This window comes from Lolium perenne, chromosome 2 (genome assembly GCF_019359855.2).
Source record: "Lolium perenne isolate Kyuss_39 chromosome 2, Kyuss_2.0, whole genome shotgun sequence".
Classification (NCBI taxonomy): Eukaryota; Viridiplantae; Streptophyta; class Magnoliopsida; order Poales; family Poaceae; genus Lolium; species Lolium perenne.
In genome coordinates, this window is record NC_067245.2 from 170,853,932 (window position 1) to 170,869,680 (window position 15,749).

A 15,749-nucleotide genomic window follows, 5' to 3' on the forward strand; every position below is an offset into this window, starting at 1 on the left:
TTGGTGACCATTAAGGCCGCACCGGAGGGATCCTGGCCTACACACGAAACATGCATCTTAGCATTCTTAACCTTATATCTGCAGATGATGAGAAACAAAAATGTAGGCTCCTACAACTTTGCCAATACAGACTCATGAGATATTCAGATATCAGAAAGTACGGATTCTTCAACAACAACAAAGAGAGTTACGTATAGTATTGGATGCTTGTTCCTATTACAGTCTGCCAAGGAAACACCAAAATAAGCCTGCATGCAAGAAAGGGATACCATAAATTTAAGAACATGTTAGTTGTGGATATGAAATTATATCTATTCAGAAACAATGATGTAAAAGAGAAAAATAAGGCCAACAGACCATCATCTTTTTAGGTTCTTTGTCGTGCTGTTGTTTTTGCCGTGTTCTTTTTTACTACTTTACCGTGTTCATGTTTTTTGCCGTGCTCTTTCTTTTGTTGGCACGGCAGAAAACACATTAAGGTTTTGCAGCACGGCAACAACCGTTTTTCCGTAGTGCAGAATCCATGAGTGCATATGCTAATGAGCTTTTCTATCTAAGGAACTGGATCTACATTAAGCTTTAAAAAATTCATACTATAGAAAATTAAAGCAAGTAAAGATTATGCTTCTCTATCAAGGTTCCTTGTATAGATTTTTCTAATTGCATTAGTATGCAGATTATTCATAACCACGGAGAAGAGATATACATATCTAGAGCACTAATTACAACACACAACACTGCGCTATCCCACACCCAATTAGTAAGCTGAAGGTAAATAGTTAGAATAACACAACAAAGGCCCAATATAGCTTCTTGGAGACCACTTGATGTGAGGAAGAACTTCAGGAAATGCAAATATAATTGATTTGATAAAAAAAATATTTGACCTGATGAAGTTGTTCAGAGAAGCATTGTTCTACTCTGCATAGGTTAAATGACATGTGCACCGTGCACGTAGATCCGTAGGATAATCGTTTGGCTCATGTTGACTGTTCGGCACTGCAAATGTTAGGGACATCAAAAACCGAAATTACTCTATAGGAGACCTAAGAGAACCAACCTGATCATGATGAAATTACCTATGGGTATTTGTACTTCATCATCCTCCGAGGTAGTGTTGGACGCGCCCCTGCACGGAGCAGCGACCGTCACCTCATCCATCCAGGTGATTAGTTTGGTGGCGGTGGCAAGGACCATGATCTCAAGAAGAAGGTGCTTCCAGCGGCCAGGAACTGGGAACCCTCGTCCGTCCGTCCATACAACACCATCGGCTAGAGCGTGCGGGTAGATGTGTTCCAGGTCTTCACACGCCTCCCCCTTCCCTCTCGACCGCTCTTCGGGTTCCCCTCCTGAGATTCCTTAACAAACCACAAAATCTGCATCAATGCCGAGCCATATCGCTGCTCCCTCTCCGATTTGGGAACCCCAGGAGAGGAGGCGATGGTGATTCTCTCTGGGGGAGAAATAGCTGTAGGGATTCGTTGCATAGAAAACAAAAAATTTCCTACCGCGAACACGCAATCCAAGCCAAGATGCAATCTAGAAGATGGGAGCAACGAGGGGATGAACGAGACTAACCCTTGAAGATTTCCAAAGCCTATAAGAGTAGGCTCTTATTGCTGCGGTAGACGATCACTTGCCGCTTGCAAAAGCGCGTAGAAGATCTTGATCACGGTGCCACAATCGGGCAGCACCTCCGTACTCGGTCACACGTTCGGTGTTGATGAAGACGACGTCCTTCTCCCCGTTCCAGCGGGCAGCGGAAGTAGTAGCTCCTCCTTGAATCCGGCAGCACGACGGCGTGGTGGCGGTGGCAGTGGAGATCTCCGGCGGAGCTTCGCTAAGCGTGCGGGAGAAGAGGAGGAGAGAGGGGGCGGCTAGGGTTTGGGAGAGGGGGTGGCCGGCCTCCTTGGGTGCGGCCAAGGTGGGGTGGTTGTGGTGGCCGGCCCCCTCCCCTATGCCCCTCATTATATAGGTGGATCCCCAAGTGTTGGACTACAAGTCTTCGAATAAGACCCCAACACTAGAACCTTCCATGTAGTAGGGAAACCTACCCAAGGTGGGAATCCCACTTGAGGTGGGATTCCCCCCTTCCATGTGGAGGGGTGGCCGGCCCCCTTTGGTGGAGTCCACCTTGGACTCCACCCTCTAGGGTTGGCCGGCCATGGGGAGGTGGAGTCCCTCCGGGACTCCTCCTTCCTTAGTGATTCCTTCCGGACTTTTCTAGAACCTTCTAGAACCTTTCGCAAAATCACCGGATCATTTTAAATCTTATAAAATGACTTCCTATATATGAATCTTATTCTCCAGACCATTCCGGAACTCCTCGTGATGTCCGGGATCCCATCCGGGACTTCGAACAAAACTTCGAACTCCATTCCATATTCAAGTTCTACCATTTCAACATCAAACCTTAAGTGTGTCACCCTACGGTTCGCGAACTATGTGGACATGGTTGAGTACTCTCTCCGACCAATAACCAATAGCGGGATCTGGAGATCCATAATGGCTCCCACATATTCAACGATGACTTAGTGATCGAATGAACCATTCACATACGATACCAATTCCCTTTGTCACGCGATATTTTACTTGTCCGAGGTTTGATCATCGGTATCACTCTATACCTTGTTCAACCTCGTCTCCTGACAAGTACTCTTTACTCGTACCGTGGTATGTGGTCTCTTATGAACTTATTCAAATGCTTGCAAGACATTAGACGACATTCCACCTAGAGGGCCCAGAGTATATCTATCCGTCGTCGGGATGGACAAATCCCACTGTTGATCCATATGCCTCAACTCATACTTTCCGGATACTTAATCCCACCTTTACAACCACCCATTTACGCAGTGGCGTTTGATGTAATCAAAGTACCTTTCCGGTATAAGTGATTTACATGATCTCATGGTCATAAGGACTAGGTAACTATGTATCGAAAGCTTATAGCAAATAACTTAATGACGTGATCTTATGCTACGCTTAATTGGGTGTGTCCATTACATCATTCATACAATGACATAACTTTGTTATTAATAACATCCAATGTTCATGATCACAAAACCATGATCATCTATTAATCAACAAGCTAGTTATACAAGAGGCTTACTAGGGACTCTTTGTTGTTCACATAACACACATGTATCAATGTTTCGGTTAATACAATTATAGCATGGTATGTAAACATTATCATAAACACAAAGATATATATTATAATAACCATTTTATTATTGCCTCTTGGGCATATCTCCAACAGTCTCCCACTTGCACTAGAGTCAATAATCTAGTTTACATTTGTAAAGATATAACACCTTGGCCTTCTGGTGCTTTATCATGTTTTGCTCACGGGAGAGGTTTTAGTCAACGGATCTGACACGCTCAGAAACGTATGTATTTTGCAATTCATTTGCGTCTCAACGCATCATTCATTTCCAAATGAGTCGGCATTAAATATGTTTGGTCTTCTGGTGGAACCTTAATTCCGCGGTCTGAAATAAGTCACTAATATTGTCACATACAATATAGCTTCAAAGTTCTGACACTATCGGAACTACACCAAGTTCTCAAAGAACTTCTTGACTCAACATCCTCAGTCATTTGTCAAAACAATGACATACTCTGCCTTCGTTTGTAGAATCCGTCACAATATTTAGAACTCTTCTAAATCTAATATAGACAACTTCTAGCTCATTGTGCTACCTTTAAAACAACACTTAGTCTAATTTGAGATTGAAATTCTATTTTTATATGTGACAAAACAAATATCGGTGTAATCACCTTACAGCGATTTGTTTTGTCATTTCTCCATACAAAACTATATATATATCCTTGGTTCTTCTAAAGTACTCAAGGATACTCTTACTGTCGTCCAATGATCATCTCATGAATCATTCTGGTATATGCTCATAACATTTTAGAGCACAGGACATCTGATTGTGTACATATTATTCGTGATCCATAATCACTCATGTGTTTTTACTCATTGAGTGTCAGATACACTCAAGTCTTGTTAAAACTTCACATGATAAGAATATTTTCTTAATATTTCTATATTGAACTACTTCAATATCCATCCTATGTACTTTGACTTAAACTTATTTATGTGTTTCAATCTATCTTCATAGATCTTGACACTAGATATGTTTCAGTCCATATCCTTTCATTGAAGTTAATTTCTCAATGAAACCTTTTAATCAAGTATATAATTACATCATTTATAACCAACTATATGTCATCTACATAAAGTATTATAAATATGTCTTAGCGCTCCCACTTAATTTCTTGCAAATGCAAGCCTCTTCATCGTCTCTGATGAAATCAAAAACTCTTTGACTATTTCATCTGGTGAAGATTCCAACTCCGCGATACTTACTTCATCCAATTGAAGTTCGTATACCTATCTAGTATTCCACGGACCAGCAAAACTCTTTGTTGTATCTTGTATACACCTTTAATACACACTTCTGATAAGTAATGTATTTTGCCATCCTACTAACATATCTCATAATAGAAATATGTAGTGATTACTAGAATAATCCATATAGACTATAAGCATTGCTACGGAAGATCTAATCTTGTCGTAGTCAACTCTTTGAACTTTGTCGTAAACAACTTTTCGACAAGTCAAGCTTCTTCAAGGATATTTCATCCAAGTCCATCAATTTTATAGATCCATTTACTTTCAAAAAGTATTCATCTATTTTGGATTTCATGGTGTATAGCCATTTTAACGGAGTCAGGGCCCATCATAACTTCTTTGTTTGTAGTTGGTTTATCATTGTTCACAATCAATCCTTTGTCCACAAATCATTTATTTGATCACAAAGTAAACCATACCTACAAGGTTCAATATGTACTTCGATCTCCATGGCTAAAACACTTTGTAGTCATGGGAGCCATGATCGTCGTGGTCGCTTCCGGAACCAATTTCCGATGCTGCGCTACTCTGATCATTATGCTCAGGTTCATAAACCTTATCAAGTTCTATTGTCCTCCCACTCAAATATTTCGCTAGAAAACAATTTCTTGGAAATAAGCAAGTAACATTAACAAACACTTTTGTCGTTTACTTCATAGTGGAAAGAATTCCCAATCAATTCTTTGGGATAACCAACAAAGACATTCATCCGATTTTGGTTGTAAACTTTTAGACCAAAATTTAAAGAAAGGACTATTAAGGTTTATACCCATGCCATAACTCGTATGGTGTCATTTCTACGGATCATGATGATGCTCTATTTAGTGTAAAAGCGGTAGTCACTAAAGCATAATCCACAAAAATATAATGGCGTCATAATATTTTATCTCATCATTAATCCAACAAGTTTTGGATACATCTCTCGGATACTATATCATCATTATGATACTCCAAGAAATGTGAGTTGTAGAACAATTTCATGACTCTCTTAGATGTTTGCTAAACCTCGTAATTCAAATATTTCCACCATGATCCAATCATAGATATTTGACTTTTCTATTACGATGATTTCCACTTCATGCTGAAATTTATTTGAATTCATTCAAAAATTTCAAACTTCTTCCTTATCGAATATATCCACATATATATATATATATACTCAATTCATTGTTGGAAGTTTTCATGAAGTAGAAGAATCTCCCGCACACAACTATGCCCAGTGAACCACATACATCATCATGTATTTTTCCACTAAGTTTGTTGCCCGTTCAACTCTTGGCCTATAAACGGTATTTTAATCATTCTCTTTAGAAAAGATTTGCAAGCGCCAAATGATTCAAAAATCAAATGACTCCAAAAATCCATTTGCATGGAGTTCCTTCATGCGTTCCTTTCTAACATGACCTAAATGGTGGTTCCACAAATAAGTGGAATTCAAATCATTTGCCTTATGGCATTTTAGCGTCAGTGTTATGTATGTGTGTTTCACCATTAAGATTTATAATAACTTATCCATCGTACATGGAGTAATGTCATAATTTAAACAACTCATTGTTTTCATTTGACCAGAGCAAAATAACAATTATTAAGTTCTTTATTATAAATTCTAAGGGCTAGATAGAATGCTAACGACGAACATAACGACGAACATCATAACACTTTATTTTGTTCCATACGTGCATTCCTATCATATTCCTTGTCAGTCACTTAGGCCATTGTATTCTTGTATTGCGTTGTTTTGTATGACACTTCATACCAACCAATATAGTACTAATACCCAAGAATTTCATAGTGTGACTTAACTAGGAATACAACCATAACATGTATATCATTTATATACACCTGAGCTAGACTTTCTAGTCTTTTCTTTTCTTTTTGCTAAAATACCTTTTTCAGTTTCTCTTTTAGCTTTCCTCATTATTCAGAAGAACACTTTAACATTATTAACTTCTAGGTTTGTTGGTCAAATATCAATAACCTTGAGGTTCTTTCTTTAAGTTGATCATCATATGACAAGTGTTTCAGATTTCACTATTAGTAACTTTGTAATATGATGAACAATTTCACTCATAATTTTATCCATCATATCATGACGACTTTCCGAGACTATGTCTGTACATGCTAGGCTCGTAAAGTTTTAACCTCTGTATTCGCATGTGCAAATCTGGCTTGCACCCGTTGTATGCACACGTAGAATCTATCACACCCGATCATCACGTGATGCTTCGAAACGACGAGTCTTAGCAACGGTGCATACTAAGGATGATAACTTCATGGATACGCGAATATTATTAGTGCCCCAATAGTTGGAGGATTGTGACGCCTAGCGTCTTCAACCTTCATACATTCCCATAAAACTTATGAGTTTATGTAGTCTCACCAAATTTATATTCTATCATCTTGCAATAAGGTCTTAGATATTACATATATCTCATACCTTGATTATTTCTGAAAAACTAAATTTTCAGCTCCTTACTTTTCAAACAGATTTGAACTTCAAGTTTCACGGAGACAAGATAACTTTAGGTACTAATTGAAACCATAGCTCTTTGAATCAACAATGTGAGGTTTACTAAAAGTTTGCAATAGGACTTAATCAATTCTTGATTCTTTAACAATACGGTACCAATCCGTAAAGTTTCTTGTCAGATTTTAACAGTATTTCTATCTCAATAACAAGACTAGCGCATGGTAGAAAACGGATGCCAATACTACAAAATTAATTCAAAATACTACTCAGACTATGTTTATGATAATTAGTTCATGTTTTAATCTAATTACTAATGAACTCCCACTTAATACAACATCCCTCATAGTTGTTAAGTGGTACACGATCCAAATCCACTACACCAAAACCGATCATCACGTGAGATGATGTAGCTTCAATGGTGAACATCAACATGTTGATCATATCATCCATATGACTCGTGTTCAACCTTTCGGTTTCCGTTGTCCCGAGGCCATGTCTGTACATGCTAGGCTCGTCAAGCAAACCCAAGTATTCCGTGTGTGCAACATGGCTTACACCCGTTGTATATGAACGTTGAATCTATCACATCCGATCATCACGAGATGCTTTGAAATGACGAACTTTGGCAACGGTGCATACGAGGGGAGAACACTTTATTATCTTGATATTAATGTGAGGGATCATCTTATAATGTTACCGTCGCGTTCTAAGCAAAATAAGATGCATAAAGGATTAACATCACATGCAATTCATATGTGATATGATATGGCCCTTTAGTCTTTGCGCCTTCGATCTTCATCTCCAAAGCACAGACATGATCTCCATCATCAACGGGCATGATCTCCATCATCGTCGGCGTAGCGTCAAGGTTCATGGCGTCGTCTTCATGGTTGTTCACCTCATGTAGCAACTATTACAACTACTTTGAAATACTATTCAACATGAAATTTAAAGACAACCATAAGGCTCCTGCCGGTTGCCACAATACAATAATGATCATCTCATACATATTCATCATCACATTATGGCCATATCACATCACCAAACCCTGCAAAAACAAGTTAGACGTCTCTAATTTGGTTTGCATATTTTACGTGGTTTAGGGTTTTCGAGAGAGATCTAATCTACCTACGAACATGAACCACAACGGTGATACTAGTGTTGTCAATAGAAGAATAAATTGAATCTTCACTATAGTAGGAGAGACAGACACCCGCAAAGCCTCTTATGCAATACAAGTTGCATGTCGAACGAGGAACAAGTCTCATGAACGCGGTCATGTAAAGTTAGTCCGAGCCGCTTCATCCGACTATGCCACAAAGATGCAAAGTACTCAAACTAAAGACAACAAGAGCATCAACACCCACAAAACCATTGTGTTCTACTCGTGCAACCATCTATGCATAGACACGGCTCTGATACCACTGTAGGGATTCGTTGCATAGAAAACAAAAAATTTCCTACCGCGAACACGCAATCCAAGCCAAGATGCAATCTAGAAGATTGGAGCAACGAGGGGATGAACGAGACTAACCCTTGAAGATTTCCAAAGCCTATAAGAGTAGGCTCTTATTGCTGTGGTAGACGATCACTTGCCGCTTGCAAAAGCGCGTAGAAGATCTTGATCACGGTGCCACAATCGGGCAGCACCTCCGTACTCGATCACACGTTCGGTATTGATGAAGACGACGTCCTTCTCCCCGTTCCAGCGGGCAGCGGAAGTAGTAGCTCCTCCTTGAATCCGGCAGCACGACGGCGTGGTGGCGGTGGCGGTGGAGATCTCCGGCGGAGCTTCGCTAAGCGTGCGGGAGAAGAGGAGGAGAGAGGGGGCGGCTAGGGTTTGGGAGAGGGGGTGGCCGGCCTCCTTGGGTGCGGCCAAGGTGGGGTGGTTGTGGTGGCCGGCCCCCTCCCCTATGCCCCTCATTATATAGGTGGATCCCCAAGTGTTGGACTACAAGTCTTCGAATAAGACCCCAACACTAGAACCTTCCATGTAATAGGGAAACCTACCCAAGGTGGGAATCCCACTTGAGGTGGGATTCCCCCTTCCATGTGGAGGGGTGGCCGGCCCCCTTTGGTGGAGTCCACCTTGGACTCCACCCTCTAGGGTTGACCGGCCATGGGGAGGTGGAGTCCCTCCGGGACTCCTCCTTCCTTAGTGATTCCTTCCGGACTTTTCTAGAACCTTCTAGAACCTTCCGCAAAATCACCGGATCATTTTAAATCTTATAAAATGACTTCCTATATATGAATCTTATTCTCCGGACCATTCCGGAACTCCTCGTGATGTCCGGGATCCCATCCGGGACTTCGAACAAAACTTCTAACTCCATTCCATATTCAAGTTCTACCATTTCAACATCAAACCTTAAGTGTGTCACCCTACGGTTCGCGAACTATGTGGACATGGTTGAGTACTCTCTCCGACCAATAACCAATAGCGGGATCTGGAGATCCATAATGGCTCCCACATATTCAACGATGACTTAGTGATCGAATGAACCATTCACATACGATACCAATTCCCTTTGTCACGCGATATTTTACTTGTCCGAGGTTTGATCATTGGTATCACTCTATACCTTGTTCAACCTCGTCTCCTGACAAGTACTCTTTACTCGTACCGTGGTATGTGGTCTCTTATGAACTTATTCATATGCTTGCAAGACATTAGACGACATTCCACCGAGAGGGCCCAGAGTATATCTATCCGTCATCGGGATGGACAAATCCCACTGTTGATCCATATGCCTCAACTCATACTTTCCGGATACTTAATCCCACCTTTATAACCACCCATTTACGCAGTGGCGTTTGATGTAATCAAAGTACCTTTCCGGTATAAGTGATTTACATGATCTCATGGTCATAAGGACTAGGTAACTATGTATCGAAAGCTTATAGCAAATAACTTAATGACGTGATCTTATGCTACACTTAATTGGGTGTGTCCATTACATCATTCATACAATGACATAACTTTGTTATTAATAACATCCAATGTTCATGATCACGAAACCATGATCATCTATTAATCAACAAGCTAGTTATACAAGAGGCTTACTAGGGACTCTTTGTTATTCACATAACACACATGTATCAATGTTTCGGTTAATACAATTATAGCATGGTATGTAAACATTATCATAAACACAAAGATATATATTATAATAACCATTTTATTATTGCCTCTTGGGCATATCTCCAACAATAGCTAGGACCAGCAGAAGCACCTCAGGCAGGCGACCACCAGCTCGTCGACTGTGCCTCGATGACACCATCATTGCGCCGCGGCGAGCTCCTTCCGCCACCAGGGCCATGCTCGGAGGTCCGCTTCCTACCCTTCCCTTCGCTCTCTCTGCCCGCCGTCGGTTTGCTCTCCCCTGCCTCGGCTGGTCGCCGTTGCGAGGTTGTTGCCCCGGCTGGCCACACGGGAGCGAGTGCAACCATCGCAGCCAGTCCGCATGCCTTGTCCATGAGGTGCTCAGAGGTCACTTGGAGAGCGTTGGAAGACCAGCGGAGGTGGGAATGGGTAGGGTGTCCGGCGAGGTGGATGGTGAGGCGGCAACGACGCTATTGGATAGACGAGAGAAGGGTTCATGTTGAGAGGCGCACGCGAGAGAGACCTAAGGAGATTTCCACAGGCGGGGAAAGTATAGTTGCAAGGAAAGATATTTCCTAATTAATTTCTATTGATTACTGTGATTGATGATTCATACTGCAAAGGAAAGCCGGGATGTCTTGCCATGAAAGTAGATCACGTGAATGGCAAAGAGGATCGGACGGACGGATTTTGAGCGGAAATGGTGAGATTAGATAGAACGGTTAGGATGTTCCCAATCTCCTTCACCAAACGCGTTGTATGACGTACGACCAACTGGAATATAATAGTAAAGATAACATTACGGTGTGTAAACCTAAGGATTTGGAGGGCCTGGGGTCCTCAAGACCAAATTCATGAACATTGACTTAATGGTGAACTAGATTTGGAAACTCTACCAGGGCGCGAAGGGTCTGTGAGCAGACCTCATCAAGGCTAATACATGTGGGGCAAAGATCTATATGCGGGCGAGGTCCCTACCCATGGCTCTTAATTTTGGAACGCTATACAAAAGGTTAAATTACATTTCAAACTTGGGGCCAAACATAAGGTTCATAGTGGGAGGAGAACCTATTTCTGGATGGAGTGGTGGTCGGGAACAGGCCCACTCCGTGCTAGATTCCCCAGACTGTCCAGTTGTTGCGAAACGCCATTCATTGCGGTCTTTGGGGCTAGGGTACTGGAGGGAGGGAGAGCCAGGGGAGTGACGTATGTGGTTCCGACACCAGTTTAGCTTGGTGGAAGCTGTGGAGTGGGATAATCTCTAGTCTCTACAGGGAAGTACATGCACTTCCCAACGAGCTGGCTGACGATGATGTGTCATGGGCATTAGAGTCCTCTGGCATTTCTTCCACCAACTCAATATACGCCCCGCTTGTCGCAAGAGGCGGTGATTATGTCATTCAGGAGGTATGTCGTACATGAGTTCCACCTAAGATAAGGGTATTTCTCGGGCAACTTATCTGTGGTCAGCTGCCCTCCGTGGAGCAGCTGTTCAAGAGACATGGGCCTTCAACGGCCTATGTTCCTTGTGCGGTGCTTAGGAGGACTGCAACCATATCTTCTTCACCTGTCCCACCGCTAGATTGATGTGGCCTGGGGTGAGAGATCTTCTCTCGTGCGACTGGAACCCGGCAGGGGCCGGGGAGTTCATCGTGCCCGCTCAGGGTTTGGCGAACCCACTCCGTAGGCTAGTGTGGTATACCTTTGCGGCCCAATGTTGGACCATTTGGAACACGCGAAATAAGCTAGCTATAGAGGGAAAGATGATTGGTAATCTTGTTGATGTCTTCTATCAAATGTCAATACATATGCAACACTGGAGGGTTGACGGAAGGACGGGGAGCTTCTGGACTTGCTGGTGGGCGACGTCAGGAGACTGTACGCGCGGAGGCGGTCAGAGCACACGTGATGGCGGAGCTTCGACATCTATCTATCTATCTATCTATCTATCTATCTATCTATCTATCTATCTATCTATCTATCTATCTATATCTATCTATTTAGTCAAGGTGCCATGTGTGCGAGTCTAGCCCTCTCAGTATGTGTCGTATGGGATATGTTGGAGTTCGAAACTATGTGCTTGTGTGGGTGACGATAGCGAGTTACCACCTTACTTTTTATTTATTTATTGGTATGTTATGTTACCAAAATGTCTTGGTGTGTGATGTTACCAACTATGTTACTAACACTATATATGAGTAGCGTAATGTACTCCATCTTTTTCTGATTTAGTCTACATCCTACAAAAAAAATCAGATGAACTAGTACTACAAAGTAATGATATCCAATAGAACAGTAGGGCTGCTTCGTTTTCTATATCGTTGCTGATTACAATGCTAAAATATAGAGTACTTAGAATAAATTTTAAAGCTAAAATGTAGAGAATTTCAGAACAGTAGGGCTGCTTCGTTTTCTATATCGTTGCTGATTACAATGCTAAAATATAGACTACTTAGAATAAATTTTAAACCTAAGATGTAGAGAATTTCAGAACAGTAGGGCTGCTTTGTTTTCTATGTCGTTGTTGATTACAATGCTAAAATATAGATTACTTAGAACAAATTTTAAACCTAAAATGTAGAGAATTTCAGAACAGATGGAGTAGCTAGTAATGCAATGCCACATAGATATTTATGTGACATGACATGTCATTAGATCGAAGTTATACTTCTGAAAAGATGGAGGTCGTTATACTTTTTGGTAAACTAAAATCGCGCCTCTCTTAACTTAATGAGGCATATAGGAAAATCTCAGTTGACGAGCTTGTTTCCTACAGGATCGATGAGCGTGGATATGTACATATACTTTGATTCCTTTCTAAAAACGTCTTACTTTTTTTTTTACATGTCGACCTCATTTCTCACAAAATTACAACTCCTATGTCAAGATGACTGTATTTTTGTATCACGAGGGTTTCCCCACTAACAAACTAGCTGCAGATTTATTTACAGCTTCTCGACCGGGAACCCCATGACGGGCTTGACCTCGCGCGCCAGGGACCGTAGCTCTTCCACCTCCTGATCCGTCAGGCTCCACCCGAGTGCGCCGGCAAACTCACTTGCCTGCTCTGCATTCTTCGCCCCCGGGATCGGCACCACGTTGCCCTGGCAAATCAGCCAGTTCAGAACCACCTGAAAGAACAAACCACAGGAACAACAACATTTTTTGCTCAGTCATCATGCATGGTAAGAAAAGAAATGATACATCAGCTGTTAAACTTCAGAAAATGTTTTTAGTTCATGCGTGCTTAGGACGATTGCATCTGGATAACCTACAAGATGCCTAGTTGTGCAGCTTCACAAGAATCAGCTGACACATATCGATATTATTTCATCTCAGGTGGATTGGCACAATTAGACTTGGTATTTGAGGAGAAATATTGTATAATTAAGCATGTAAAGAATACAGCACCTGAGTTGAAGTCTTGTCATAGCTTCCTCCAATTTCCTTAATCTTGTTAATAAGTGGCTGGAGCTGTGTTATGTCATGAGAAGATCTTCAGTGAGCATAGTAGCATCAGAAATGAAAGGAGTAGTTTAAGACTAAGATTCAGCAAACTTATAATAATTGTTCCACTTTGCAACCTTGGACAGGAAATCAGAAGTGTATATCCGTCCACGAGGTCCAGTTGGAGGATTAGCTGGTGTGTATTTTCCTGTCAAAGCACCTGAAAAAAAAACAAAAAATAGATTGAAAAGACTTGCATTGTGTTTCACATTTGTATGCTTATAGCTTGTACATATAGAACACAGACCAGGATTTTGATAAACTATATAAGTAATCACGCAATTGCGCAAGTCCTAAAGCTAGCTGAGCTGACCGCTAATTATAGTCAAACAACAAAGGTATCGGGAAAACAAAATACTAAGTATACCTTGGGCTATTGGGGAATATGCAATTAAAGTAATACCAAGCTCATCACAAGTTGCCTTCACCCCATTTTCCTCAGGGTTCCTGTAAATCAGACTGTAATTTACTTGGTTTGAAGCAAGTGGAACTCCCCTGTCCTTGAGGCGCTTGTAAGCATCACGCAGACGTTTCTCTGGTAATGGATGTGATTCAGCTTAGTTTTACGAAAAATACAAGCAACTAACATAACATGTTCCACCAAAAGAGAAATAGAATTGGATTTTACAAACCGCTGTAGTTTGAGACTCCAACGGATTTTACAAGGCCTTGCTCATAAGCATCAGCAAGGCCGTCAAGGTAACCTGGATCATGTAAGGACCAAGAAAAATGAGTTTACTGCACTGCAGTCGGTTTAAGAAATTGAACTTCCATAAGAGCATATTTAATATTGACGATATGTATAAATCTTTTGATGGATACCTTCGTTTCCCCATATCCCTGGCCTGAAAGGACATCAAAAGAATAGTTTCAGCACTAAAAAGACTTGTGTAAATAACATTAAAGTTGTATGCTGGTGATCTAACCAATGGAGTTGGTATGACTCGACGGAGGAGACGCCAAGGCGGGAAAGTGAGCTCTTGAGTGCAGAGAGAACACTTCCCCGGCCTAACCTCCATGGAAGAGCTGCAAATTTTGTTGCAATGGCCACCTCAACCACTTCTTTTTGTTGCCTTTCCTTGATAAACCTGATGGGAATAAGAGGAAACTTGTAACATAAGTAGTGGAGACTTAATTATAAAAATATATATGGGAATGGTGTATAATGATGCATGCCATACCTTCCTAGCAAGCTTTCTGAATTTATCGCCCCTGATACCTAAGTGACATCAAAATCAGAAAGTTATCAAGGTTGCCCTGAAATGATCTTGACAATGATCAATAAAGCATGAACCTTTTTTTGCAAAAAATCAAAACAGCCAGAACTATATCGATCCTTACCCCTGCACCATATACTTCTGCAGTGTCAAAGAAGGTTATTCCACTATCGATGCTCGCATCGAATGCTCCCTTAGCTGCCTTGAGTTTCCTATCTGCAAAATTCAGAGTGGTCGTTCATGTTAGCTGTGAAATGAGTGCCACGTAGCAGTAATTAGATATTAGGAATGCGAAATTGGCTCACATTGCAGATTTAAACAGACGATTTTTACATGATTTAAACAGATGTTTTTGTTTTTTCTTCAGTTTGCTGGTTACTGTTCTTCGTGAGAACTGAGAAGTGACACGAAGTTTTTACAAGCAATGCACCAAGCACCTCACAGGCATATGCATGGGAAGTATGACCGCAATTTCAGCCCCCTCAATGCCAACAGCAAGCATACAGCAGGGGAATGCAACAACCAGCGTGCCGCGACTACAGAATCGACCCCAATCGAAGAGGTGCCTGAATCAGTTCACCCAAAGAAGATGGGCCAGTTGATGAACTGTAGGTGGATCGGCAAGAAGAGAAGAGCACCGGATTTGATTGAGAAGAAGGTTATCTATTACGTACCGTCCCACTGGAAGTCGTTCCAGTACGTGGTGTCGCCCCAGGACCAGGCCCCGATGCCGAGCTTGGTGACCGCGACGCCGGACCCGCCCAGCACCGTCTTGCTGCCGTCCTCCACCGCGGCGCCATCGGACGCCACCGCGCGGGGCGGCAGGAACGCCGCGGCGCGCCGTCGCGGGCCGAGGAGGGGGAGGCAGCCGCAACAGCCCGCGCCGCCGGCGACCTGCAGGGCCATGACTGGCGGAAGGGAGTGTGAGGCGGGAGCGCTTGTGGCGTGGTAAGTGGGCGGCGGTGTTGTTGGCGAGTGGCAGCGAAGCGCGCGCGTTTTGTTTGGGCACGGGAAGAGCGGGGCGGGTCACGTGGA

General features: G+C 42.2%; 1 protein-coding gene across 1 annotated transcript; it reads right to left on the reverse strand.

Moving 5' to 3' along the window:
• Positions 1-12,784: 12,784 nt before the first annotated feature.
• LOC127333934 (uncharacterized oxidoreductase At1g06690, chloroplastic) lies at positions 12,785-15,749 on the reverse strand. Its single transcript, XM_051360376.2, has 10 exons — positions 15,389-15,749; positions 14,839-14,930; positions 14,679-14,716; positions 14,424-14,585; positions 14,320-14,342; positions 14,130-14,201; positions 13,865-14,032; positions 13,575-13,657; positions 13,402-13,464; positions 12,785-13,121 (listed from the first exon to the last, which is right to left on the reverse strand). Exons 1-10 carry the CDS (start codon positions 15,618-15,620, stop codon positions 12,936-12,938), a joined length of 1,119 nt encoding a protein of 372 aa, XP_051216336.1. The 5' UTR covers positions 15,621-15,749; the 3' UTR covers positions 12,785-12,935.